The sequence below is a fragment of the Dermacentor andersoni genome, chromosome 1, assembly GCF_023375885.2.
Source record: "Dermacentor andersoni chromosome 1, qqDerAnde1_hic_scaffold, whole genome shotgun sequence".
NCBI lineage: Eukaryota > Metazoa > Arthropoda > Arachnida > Ixodida > Ixodidae > Dermacentor > Dermacentor andersoni.
In genome coordinates, this window is record NC_092814.1 from 96,653,485 (window position 1) to 96,665,508 (window position 12,024).

Below are 12,024 nucleotides of genomic sequence, written 5' to 3' on the forward strand. Positions count from 1 at the left end.
TTTTAGGTGTTCCGGCGGCGAAGGCAAGCGAACCTCTGTATGACGGCCCGAATCAGAACCACGAACCCCAGAACCAGATCAGAACAGTAGATAGCTAGCTAACAAAAAAAGCTGGTTTTACATTGCCAATAATGATATTCGCAATGAAATCGTCCATAGGCAATTTTCTGGCATTAAGATCCGAAGTGACAGATTTATTCGACATCGTGGTTACACAATGTCAGGAACATCGGCAAAAAGCAGAAAGAGAGCGGCTTGACAAAGGCCCATGTTCCCTCGAAATAGAGGGTACTTAAGTTGTGCAGATCTATGTTAAAAAAAAGAAAGAAAGAAAAAAAGAATATATATATATATATATATATATATATATATATATATATAGAGAGAGAGAGAGAGAGAGATGTGCCATTACACCGATCAATAATGCAAAAACAGCACATACAAGCATAGTTCACGATTCAATTTAATAAGTTGTCCAGATCTATTAAAAAGATTTGGCATCCAGCGATTAAAACGTCATACAAGAACAGCCCTTCACGATACAGGAATGTGAAGCAGCAATCCGAAGCAAGAAACATAACTTCACAAGATGAAAACGATACAAAAATAAATCACATAGCATTGTCAAGTGAGTTAAGTAATTATGGTAGTCTGTAACTTAGTGACTATGCACCGTAGTTGGTTCGTGTTTTCGGAACGTACCATGTTTCATTATGCCATGTGCGGTGATCATTAGTATCTCTTGTGAGGTTAGATATTTTCTGAATCAAAATGTTGCCTTGTTTTTTGCTTCCTATATCTATCGCTTAAATAGTAAATCATTGTAGATGGAAGTTATGGTGGTTATTCGAAAGCTGCTATAAAGTGGTTCTGTGTGAACGAGGTGCAGTGCGTTAGCAATCGCACGAACAACTTTTTTTTTTTTTGCAATATCAACAGCTTAGTAATTTTAGTTGTGGTGGTACTATCCCAGACTAGGTGACAATAGTTAACGTGCGATAAAAATAGCGAATTGTATATTAACGCTTTACCGGATCTTGGTAAAGAGAAACGTAATCTTGTTAGTATGCCCGTACCTCTGGCAACCTTTTCAGAAATGAAATCAACGTGATTATTCCATGTTAGATGTGTCTCAAAGAGAGATAATGTATTTGAATGAAAGCAGAGAGGTCGGCCTGAGCTAACGTGCTCTAGCCTGCTACTCTGCACAGGGGAACGGGGACATAAAGGTGTGATGAGGTATGATAATGACATAGAAAGAGGGATGCGCAACAGTGAAAGCAAGTTCAACATTCTGATAATAAACATTGAGAAAGCTCATTCATCAAGCCACTATCTGGTTCCGTATCTAGTCAGTAGTGACCAATTCAAGTGAACTTAAAGGCGCTAAGACGAAGCTGGTGTGTGGGCCTCCCCTGCGTGAGCAGCACAAGCGCCCAAACAAATGCTTTATAGCATGTAAAGAGCTGCGATAAGCGGCTCCAGCACGGCGAGCACCTACAGGACACTTTTAGCGGCCGGATTCTGGAGACCACCGAAGATGTGTATCAAATATAACTCCAAGACTATTGTCACAGGGAGCAAGTTCAATTAAACAGGTACCTATGATGAGGTCGCCGTTAATTACGACGTTTTAATTTTTTGCTTGAAATAGCACGGCTTTAGATTTAATGCTATTAATGGTTAGTGAGTTGAATGAGCTTCATTTATGTAGTTTATTAAGGACGCGATTGCAACGTGGTACTAGCTCATAAGTATTAGAAAACGTAAAAAAAGCTAGTATCGCCAGCATAAATAATGAACTTAATGGTCTCATCAATACTTGTAATGTCATTAATGTAAAGATTAAACGATAAGGGCTCAAAAATACTTCCTTGTGGTATCCCATAGTTAATTTCCATGGTGTTAGAGGTGTGAGTGTCCACGATGACCCTCTGGCAGCGATATTGCAGGTACGTTTTTAGTAAATCTAGAAATACTCTCCTAAAGCCTGTGGGGTCTTAGGGTCTCACAGGAGTACCGACCACCGCGGGTTCGAGCTTAGCGAGCCACAGGGCCGCGTCAGCCGTCAGCCTCTAGCGCCGCTGCGCGCGAGCTCAGGCCACGAGGGGCTACCGAGCGACGCACGCAAGAACACAGTATTGCCCTAAATTGACGGAAACCGTTTATTGTCTCCAATCGGCACCCAACACTGCACGAACGCCCGGTCCCGGGACGGCGGGGACCCAAAGGGGTCCCGCACCAAGGGCGAAAATACAGTTAGGGGCGCCTGTAGCACGTCGCTGCGAGAGCACAGGCTCAAGCTGGGACGCGCCGCTAGGAAAAGTCCCGGCGGCTATGCTACTCGCTCTCGCGATAACCGATGGGTCAACTCGCGAGAGCTCGGGCAATCTCCTTCGGCTTGGGCCTCCGATGAGTGCGGCTCGGCGTGGTACGACCTCGCGCGAGCACTAGGCACCCGTTCTTCGGCTTAGCGTCGGGATAGGAACAACACGAGGTACGCGCTCCCCGCACGGGCAAAGGCACCGTGCGTGAGCTCAGTCCTAGTCACAAAGGTGTCGGCGGACGAGAGGAAGCATGTACGTACCGGGCGCTGTCCCAAGGAGCAAGAGAGTCGCTACCGTCACGGCAGTAGCCACCCGGGGCCGCTCCGTGACGTCACTAGCTCCGCCCTCACCGCGAACCAGCGCAAGTGGAGCGCCACCGCCAAAACTGGTTCGGAGCAAGGACGACGTGGCAAAAAGGATTGCAGACATGGGTGAAATGCGCCCGCGCAATGGCGCGTCGAATTCCCCAAATCCCCACATCCTCCTCTCCTTAATTGCCCCCCTACCAGTCTGGCGAAGAAGCTGGTAGGGGCTAATGCACCAAAGACAACTGAGCCTTTCATGCACTAGCTAATTGCTACCTCAGCCCAGCAAGCACTATGCGTACAAAAAAAAAAAAACATACATACAATCATAATGGAAAAAAAATAAAAGATCATACACTCTAAGATACAAGAAAATGACGCCGCGAAGGGGGGAAGAAATATTAACAAAAGAGTCTGCTGCTAGCGCGGGGCAATGTCCAGGGGTGCGAAGAGAACGCGGCGCTTATAGTTCTGTGGCTAGGGCGGTGGCCGAAGTCGCGGGAGCTGCGAGCGTAGGCTTGATTGCAGGCCACGTTAACGCAGGAACGGGCTCACCGTTGTTCCGTCGAAGTTGCCGGCGAGCCCGATGAGTGCTGCTTTCGTGGTGGTGGTGGTCCCGAACTCCAGGTGGAGGGGGCAGGACACTGCCAGGTCAGCTGGCCACGCCGCCGTATGCAGGATGGATGAGCAGCCACAGCGGCGGTTGCAGGGCGTTCGGACGGCGTCGGCGACTGCAGAGAGCCGAGCTCCTGGCGTGATGTCATAGGGTCCCGTCCACCATCGGTATCCGCGGCGATCCGATGGAGTTGGTGCGGCAACGAGCAACGGCCTCCACGCACGCACGCACGCACGCACACACACACACACGCACGCGCACACTCTCCTCGTGGTACCGCGCATCACTCCTCAACGTCCGCCATGCCGCCCGTTGTTCACAACACGCCGCGCCGATCCAGGGTCGAAGCTTCCCTCTCCCCCGCACCAATGAGGCAACGTGACCATTGTCACCCCCCCGCGCTGCACGACACGCCAATTACACACGACACGACATGACCCCCTTCTTGGCAAAAGGAAAAGGTAGAAAAAACGAAAACGAGAAGAGAGAAAAAAAGCACAGAAGAAAACAAGAATGGTCAAAGTCTATGTACAAGTTACAAAAAAAAAAAATTAACTATACAATTGTACACTTACAACATTAACACAATAATTACACTCAGCATGCTCACCAAATAAAAGTAAAAAAAAATGCACACTGCTACAACACACTGCTAACGACATTAGCAGAAAGCTGGGCTGGGGCCAGCTTCTTTTCGTGCACTGGCCGCAAAGAAGCTAACCCACTGAGGCTAAGCAATATTACTGAGGGCCTCCGGTGGCGGAAAGAGTCCGCCGACAGGCGCGATATCACACAGGTGACCGTTTCCTCAGGTTGTACCGGTGCGTGGTCCGAATGCGGTCCTTCGCGCCGGGTGTGCCCTGTTGCTTGCGCGTGGTGCCACTGGGCACCGGCGCGAGCTCGTCGGACCGCGACGCAAAGGCTTTCAGGTCGGCGATATGGGCACGGCTGAGTTTTCCCGAAGGGGAATCCTTCAGCAAGTACGCGAGCGGAGACCAAACTTTCTCTACTCGGTACGGACCAAGCCACTTAGGAGCGAGCGAGGCTGAGAACCCCTTGCTCGCGTCGCTAAGAGCTTGGTTGCGCTTCAGGACTAAATCACCTACCTTAAATGAAAGATGGCGATGCTTCCGGTCGTACTGAGCCTTCTGCTGGGCCCTGGCCGAAGTCAAACTCTGCCTTGCTCTACAGAGAGCCCGACAAAGCCTGTCCCGAAGTGCTGAAGCGTACGCAGAACAGTCTGCCGGCGCCTCCTCATCCCCGAGCTGACATTGAATGACACTGGTCACCGGATTTGCCAGCTCCCTTCCAAAATTGAGGAAAGCGGGAGAGAAACCAGTCGAGCGATTCTCGGCGGTTCGGATTGCGAACGCGAGCTCACTCAAGTGGTCTGCCCAATCCTTTTGACTTACGGCAAAGGCCGCCAACATTGGTTTGAGGGTTCTATTGACCCTCTCCGTCAAATTGGACTGGGGATGGTAGGGCGACGTGGTGCAGTGATTAATTCCCAAGGAACGGCACGTCGCACCAAACACCCGAGCAGTGAAATAGGACGCGTTGTCCGTAATTAGTCTTTTCGGAAAGCCGAACCGACAAAAAACTTCCTGTAGCCTCTCCAGCACCGCTCGCGCGGTCACTTTTCGAAACGGAAACAACTCCACCCACTTCGAAAAATGATCGACGACTACCATCAGGTGTGTGAACCCCTGCTTACTCCTGGGGAAAGGCCCCATAAGATCGCAGGTGGCCACTTGCCACGGACGCTCACTGTCAATTGGTTTCATCAACCCGGGCGGCTTGCCACCCCTTGATTTCACCATTTGACAGACATGGCAGGAACGGCAATAGCGAAAAATGTCACGCTTTATGCCAGGCCAGGTCACAGTTTGGCTTAGTTTCGCAAAAACTTTGGAGCCACTCAAATGACCGGCCAAGGGTTCGTCATGAGATGATCGCAACAGTGCGCTTCTCAGACTCTTGGGGATAACCACCTTAAACGGGTCCACAGCCTCGTCATCGGTGGCTATGTATTTCAGCAGGACCCCATCGTGATCCAGCAAATATGAATCCGCGGGGGACCCAGCGACACACGCTGGTTCCGGTCCCCCTGCGCCCGCCGCACTACCAGCAGCGTCTCGGCGCTCCGTCTCCCTGAGAGAGTCGCTCACTCCGCGACAAAACGGATCAATTTGCTGGGCCTTCAGTAGCTCTTGCCTGCTGAATGCGATTCCAATTCTCCCAAAGGGGAGTCCGGTCTCGTCCCCACTCAGGACTGCAGCCAACGGCGTTGTAGGTTCGCTTTCGAGAAGCTCCCCCGCTCGCTCGTTTTGCGGCGCGCTGCTTGCCTGGAGAGCGGAATGACAGGTTTGCCCGCTTGCGGACTCGCCTCTCTCTGCGCTCGTTTCGCCTCCGACGCTTGCTGGCGCAAAGGCACCGGCAGTGGCTGTAACACCTGGAGGAATGCTCTTGGTGCACAATGGGGCACGGGATAGCGCGTCAGCTACCACGTTGGTGCTCCCCTTTCGATACTGCACTGAAAAGTCATAATGCTGTATCAGGAGAGCCCAGCGCGCCAGCCGGCCCGCAGGCTCACGGAGCCGCATCAGCCAACTGAGCGCACTGTGATCCGTCTGCACTACGAATTTCGTCCCATCAAGGTAAACATCGAACTTACGTAGTGCAAACACGATAGCGAGGCACTCCTTCTCGGTCACGGAATAATTCCTCTCTGCCGGAATCAAGGAGCGGCTGGCAAAGGCCAACGGCTGCAACACACCATCGTATTCCTGTAGGAGGACTGCTCCTAAACCCAGATCGCTCGCGTCGGTCTGGACAACGAACGGTCTGGTCAGGTCGGGGAGTCTGAGCTGCGCTGTCTCCGCAATGGCGCTAGACAGTTGGCGAAAGGCCTGCTGCTGCTCAGGTCCCCACTGCCACGCGGCCGACTTACCCAAGAGCTTGCTCAAAGGTGCCTGCACTCGGGCACAGGACGGAATGAATGACCGGTAAAAGTTGGCCATTCCCAAAAAGCGGCGAAGGCCACGTACGTCCTTGGGCGCGGGGAAATCGAGGATTGCCCGAAGTTTCTCCCGGTCCGGCTCAATGGAGCCTCCGCCCAGCGTAAACCCCAGTAACTGAACTCGGGTTTGCGCTAGTTGGGCTTTCGCAGGATTCAAAGTCATCCCGGCGGCCCGCACCCTCGCGAGCACATCGGCAACATGGGCCAAGTGTTCTTCGAAGGTTCGTGAATAAATCACGATGTCGTCGAGGTAGCACATGCAGTATGACCACTTTGCTTCCCCGAGGACGCGGTCCATGAGTCTCTGAAAGGTCGCAGGACCGTTGCATAGACCAAAGGGCATACGAGTAAACTCAAATAACCCTCTGTGGGACGTGAACGCGGTCTTGCACCGGTCACGTTGATCCATCCGGACCTGTAGGTAACCTTTGGAGGCATCCAGCGTAGTAAAGTACCTCGCACTGCCCAGGGTTCCTACGATGGAGTTAATCGTGGGGAGCGGATAGGCATCCTTACGAGTCACTCCGTTCAGACGGCGGTAGTCTACGCACAGGCGATGACTGCCATCTTTCTTAGGCACCAACACAATTGGAGACGCCCAGGCGCTGTACGAGCGGCGGATAATGTCGGCCGATAGCATCTCGTCCAGCAAGCCATCGATCACCTGCCTCTTGGCCAGGCTGACGGGCCGGGGGTTACACTTCAAAGGAAGCGCGTCTCCAGTTTCGATCGCGTGGCTCGCCAAATCGGTACAGCCAGGTTGATCGGTGAAGAGCTCTTCGTGCTGGCATAACAGTGCCGACAAGCGAGCCTTCTGTGTATCATCCAAATGAACCGCACAGGCGGCCAGAGGGTGTGGTGCCCCTTCGTGCCGTGTCGCTCGATCCCAATGGGGAGTTTGAGTCGACACGCGCAGAGCGCAGGGGCCTGCCCCCGAATTCTGCGCGCGACGCGGTTCGTGCCGTGCCTCTCCTTCCCAAAGGGGAGGCTTAGCAGGCGAGCGCACAGCTCGAGGGCTTGCCCCCGAACTCGGCGCGCGGCACGTTTCCGACGCCCCATCTGCACAGGCAAGATCGGACGCCGGCGGGCTGATGAACGGCTTTAGCAACGTGAACGGTCCGTCGCAATAGCCGCCATTCGCAATGTCCACAACGATTCCTGTTTTAAGGAGAAAGTCCCTTCCGAGGATCACAGGAACACTGAGCCCGGGGAGATGAACGAAACGCGTGCGTCTCATTCGCTCTCCCCACCTGACAGTCAGCCTTGCGGCGCCCGCCGAATGGGCCACGCCTTTCGCAAGATTGAATGTCGTTCGGCAATCCCGCAAGCGCACTGAGTGCTTCTGCAAGTGGGATAACACCTTTTCGCCGAACAACGAAGCGCTTGCGCCCGTGTCCAGCAGCGCAGGAAATTCGCGGCCGACAATGGTCACCGGAATAAAGGGCGCGTGCGCCCCAGCAACACAACCTGCTCGGTACGCCGAGGGGACAAGCAAGGTTTCGGTCACCCGTGCCTTCACGAGCGACCCGCGCTCCCGTTTCCCGACCTCGCAGGAGGCCTGGGCGCGGTGCAGTCCCTTGCTATATGCCCTCGTTGTTGGCAGCGAAAACAGCGCACTCCGCCGCGGTACCTTTCCCGAGGCGGAGCGGCCTCAGCTCCCTGCCGGGGTCGACTCGCTGCATGACCAAAGGGCCTGTTGTCACGAGCGTCCGCATCTGCGATGCGTTGGGTCGAAGGGCGTCCCTGCGCATGCATTTCGGGCGGTGGTGCAGCACAGGCTGCCCGCCTCCCGTACGTGTAGGGATCTAGAGCGCGCGCGCTCAGCTCCCATGCACACCCGTTTGTAGCCGCAAAGGCAGCTTGGCCGGGTTGTTGCCGTTCGGGGAGGGGCACAGGCCCTCCCCACGCGCAGCGTGGCTCAAGGGCCTCGCTGGCGGGCGGCGGTGGGCGATAGGCTCGCGCGGCGAGAATGTCGCCTTGAATGCGCTTTGCCTCGGCGGCCAATTCTTCTAAATCTCGGAAGCGGCCGCCGCGCAGGTACGCCGAAAAGGTCGGATGTGCCTGCCTGATCACCCGTTCGACGCGTTCCTCGTTCGAAGCTTTGGGCTCAGCGACCAAGAACAGGTCTTGCATCGCGCGTACGTACTCCTGAAGCGACTCGTCAGGGGCTTGTGTACGTAGCTCAAGCTCTCGCCGCATCCTACTCTGGTAGTCAGCGGGTAGGAATTCGCGCAGGAATGCCACGCGGAACTCCTCGAGGGTTGTTGCACGGTATCCGGAAAGCCGGTACCACCTAGCCGCCGTGTCAGTAAGTGCTACGGGAACGACGCGTTCCAGCACCTCCTGATCCTCCAAACGATTTGCCATCTGGTAGCGTACCAGGGAGTCACAATAATCCCTGGCACTGAGCAGGTCACCGTATCCGCTGTAAGTCGGGACTGCCAACCGTACAGCGGGGTGCGCGCATTTCGGTACAGCCGAAAGCGCCTTAACTGCCCCCGAGAGTGACTGAATCATTTCGGCGGCGTTTTGCAACAGCGTCTGTGCGCCTGCTCCAAAGGGAACCGTTGGCGCGTTAGCGGCGCGGTCGAGCAAGGGTGAACAGTCGTCCAGCTCGATTAGCGGCGCGGTTTCCACAGGGATACCGGCCGCGGCGCCGCCAGCCCCAGAGCAAAACGGGCTCCTAGCGGGGTGCGCCTGCTGTCGTTCACAGCCGCCACTTGAGGCAGCTATACGTGAATTGCTTAGGCCGCTTGCAGCCAGCGTCGACAAAACAGGCGCGCGCTCGAAGGTTGCGCCACTGGGCACAACCGAATGCGCTCCAAAGGGAGACGAGTGAGCGAAATTCGTGGCTGCAGCATTGTAGTCCCCACAGGGGGCCGTGGCAGACCACTGGTTTTGGCTGCTCATTTGAGGAGCAGCCAGCGGGCAAACGTCGGAGAGGGCTAAGGCCCCGTTTCCGTGCTGCGCTCCGTAAACTCCACAGGGAGCCGATCGAGAGCGCTGCGACATCGCACTGCCCTGCATTCCGAAGGGAATCGTGGCAGACGAATGTGCTGGTGTGCACTGTTCGGGGAGGGCTCTGGCCCCGTTCCCAAACAACGCTACTGCTCCAATGGGAGCTGGTACGTAGCGCCTCGTGTTGTCGTCCCCACAGGGGGCTGCGACAGGTGAGGGTGCATAAGTTCGCTGCTCAAGGGGAGCACTGGCCCCGTTATCGAGCAACGCGGCGTCTGCTCGCGGTAACAAAGGGCAAAAGTCACCTAACAAATGACAAAGGTCACTAGGCCTAGCAGACATAACGCGGCGAGTACAATATGCAAAGGCGTACTGACTCGGCTAAGCACAGACAAAAGCTTAATGAGCCTTTGAATCCGCGTTGGGCGCCAGTGTGGTGTCTTAGGGTCTCACAGGAGTACCGACAACCGCGGGTTCGAGCTTAGCGAGCCACAGGGCCGCGTCAGCCGTCAGCCTCTAGCGCCGCTGCGCGCGAGCTCAGGCCACGAGGGGCTACCGAGCGACGCACGCAAGAACACAGTATTGCCCACAATTGACGGAAACCGTTTATTGTCTCCAACGGCACCCAACACTGCACGAACGCCCGGTCCCGGGACGGCGGGGAACCAAAGGGTTCCCGCACCAAGGGCGAAAAATACAGTTAGGGGCGCCTGTAGCACGTCGCTGCGAGAGCACAGGCTCAAGCTGGGACGCGCCGCTAGGAAAAGTCCCGGCGGCTATGCTACTCGCTCTCGCGATAACCGATGGGTCAACTCGGGAGAGCTCGGGCAATCTCCTTCGGCTTCGGCCTCCGATGAGTGCGGCTCGGCGTGGTACGACCTCGCGCGAGCACTAGGCACCCGTTCTTCGGCTTAGCGTCGGGATAGGAACAACACGAGGTACGCGCTCCCCGCACGGGCAAAGGCACCGTGCGTGAGCTCAGTCCTAGTCACAAAGGTGTCGGCGGACGAGAGGAAGCATGTACGTACCGGGCGCTGTCCCAAGGAGCAAGAGAGTCGCTACCGTCACGGCAGTAGCCACCCGGGGCCGCTCCGTGACGTCACTAGCTCCGCCCTCACCGCGAACCAGCGCAAGTGGAGCGCCACCGCCAAAACTGGTTCGGAGCAAGGACGACGTGGCAAAAAGGATTGCAGACATGGGTGAAATGCGCCCGCGCAATGGCGCGTCGAATTCCCCAAATCCCCACAAGCCATAGAGTTCAAGTTTCTTTATTAATGTCTCGTGATTAATGCTATTCAATGCTTAAGAAAAGTCAACGAAGACACCTAGGGCTAAAGGCTTGCTTTCTATAGCATTCAAGGTTAGTTCTTTTTGGGTTAGTAGTGCTAACTCTGCTGAATGACCCTTGCGGAATCCAAATGGGGAATTTGTCAGTGTGTTATGTTTGTCACAAAACGTAGTCATTATATTGGTAATTAAGTTCTCTATGCCCTTTGAAAACAAAGGAAGTATACATATTGGTCTGTAGTTCAACATTTCTTTGTTATCGCCACCTTTAAAGATGACACTCACTATTACTAACTGCATTGCATTAGGAAATTTGCCTTGTGCAAAGCAGATATTACAGATGTGCTCAGGGATAGGAGATATATTATGTATGACGTATTTTACTGCTCCAATTTGTATATCATCGCAATCTCGGGATATGCTGTTGTGGAACATTAGAAACGTGTTTTGAATTTCATCTGCACTGGTTGTTTTCAGGAATGCGCTATCACAGTTAGTATCTGTGGGATAACCTAAGCTACGTGAATCATGAGGACTGCTAGCTAAAGTTGTGGAAAATGAACTAAGAGAGTTAACTAGAGTTGTTCCGGATCTTGATACATCATCCACGGTTATTTCTGGAACACGGTTGCGGTTTGCGCTTCTCCTGCTGAGTACCATGTTGTCCCTTCCAGAGAATGTCGCTATGTTTTACCACTTCGGTGTTGAAAAGATTGTGAAGGTAATGCTTTTTGGCTTGTGGCAGAAGTGCGGTCACTTTTTTTCCTAAATCTCTTAAACATCCGCAAATCGTCCAGCTCTCTTATTTGCGAGAGAGAGAGAGAGATTAGGACGACAGGGATGGTAACCAGTCAAGAGTCCGGTTGGCTACCCTACGCTGTGGGAAGGGAGACGGGGAAGAGAGAGAAGGGAGATAGAGATAGGCTATAGAGACGTGCACGGAAAGTACTTGAGTAAAATCCACTCGTGCAAACCAGGCGTTCTAAAAAGCACAAAAGTACCGTCACTGCCTTCTGAGCCGATGATCGGTGGGGACGGTGCCCCAGTATACTGTTTGCTCACTCACAGGACGATCATCTAGTTTCCTCAATGTGTTGGGCAAATATTGTCTTTGTTCCCGAAATTGAGGACAGTGGCACAATAAGTGGTCAATTTTCTCCTCGCACCCGCAAACATCACATGCAGACTATCAGCCATTCCAATTAGGGCTGATAAGCTTTCGTGAAGACAATTCACATTCACAACCGACACAGAAGAAACGCTTCGCGTTGATCCTAAATGTTGATTATTGTATTTTATCTAATTCCTCATGGCAAGTCACACAGAGCACGTTCGATTGTCAGTTTTCCTTGCGAGTATTTTGCCTTCCTTTACCCATGTGTACTTCCATTTTTTCCCCTTCTTTTTGGCAGCCGTCTGTCCAAGGAACTTTTTGAGGACCGGACACAAGTGCTCATTAACATAGACGGGTGAATTATCCGCAAGACCAAGGTCAGAGGTGACAATTCGCTT

At 53.8% G+C, this 12,024-nt stretch overlaps 1 protein-coding gene across 1 annotated transcript; it reads right to left on the reverse strand.

The window, feature by feature from the left end:
• Positions 1–7,256: 7,256 nt before the first annotated feature.
• LOC126543285 (uncharacterized) lies at positions 7,257–8,889 on the reverse strand. Its single transcript, XM_072287692.1, has 2 exons — positions 8,105–8,889; positions 7,257–7,326 (listed from the first exon to the last, which is right to left on the reverse strand). The coding sequence occupies exons 1-2, from the start codon at positions 8,782–8,784 to the stop codon at positions 7,257–7,259; spliced, it is 750 nt and encodes a 249-aa protein (XP_072143793.1). The 5' UTR covers positions 8,785–8,889.
• Between the last annotated feature and the right edge of the window lie 3,135 nt (positions 8,890–12,024).

What these genes read in the sequence shown, in the direction of transcription:
- LOC126543285 (XM_072287692.1), bottom strand. Translation starts at nt 8,784, where the DNA reads ATGATTCAGTCACTCTCGGGGGCAGTTAAGGCGCTTTCGGCTGTACCG. An exon ending in GCCTTTGCGGCTACAAACGG is followed by an intron (nt 7,327 to 8,104) that starts GTGTGCATGGGA and finishes TTGCCTGTGCAG; the next exon opens with ATGGGGCGTCGGAAACGTGC.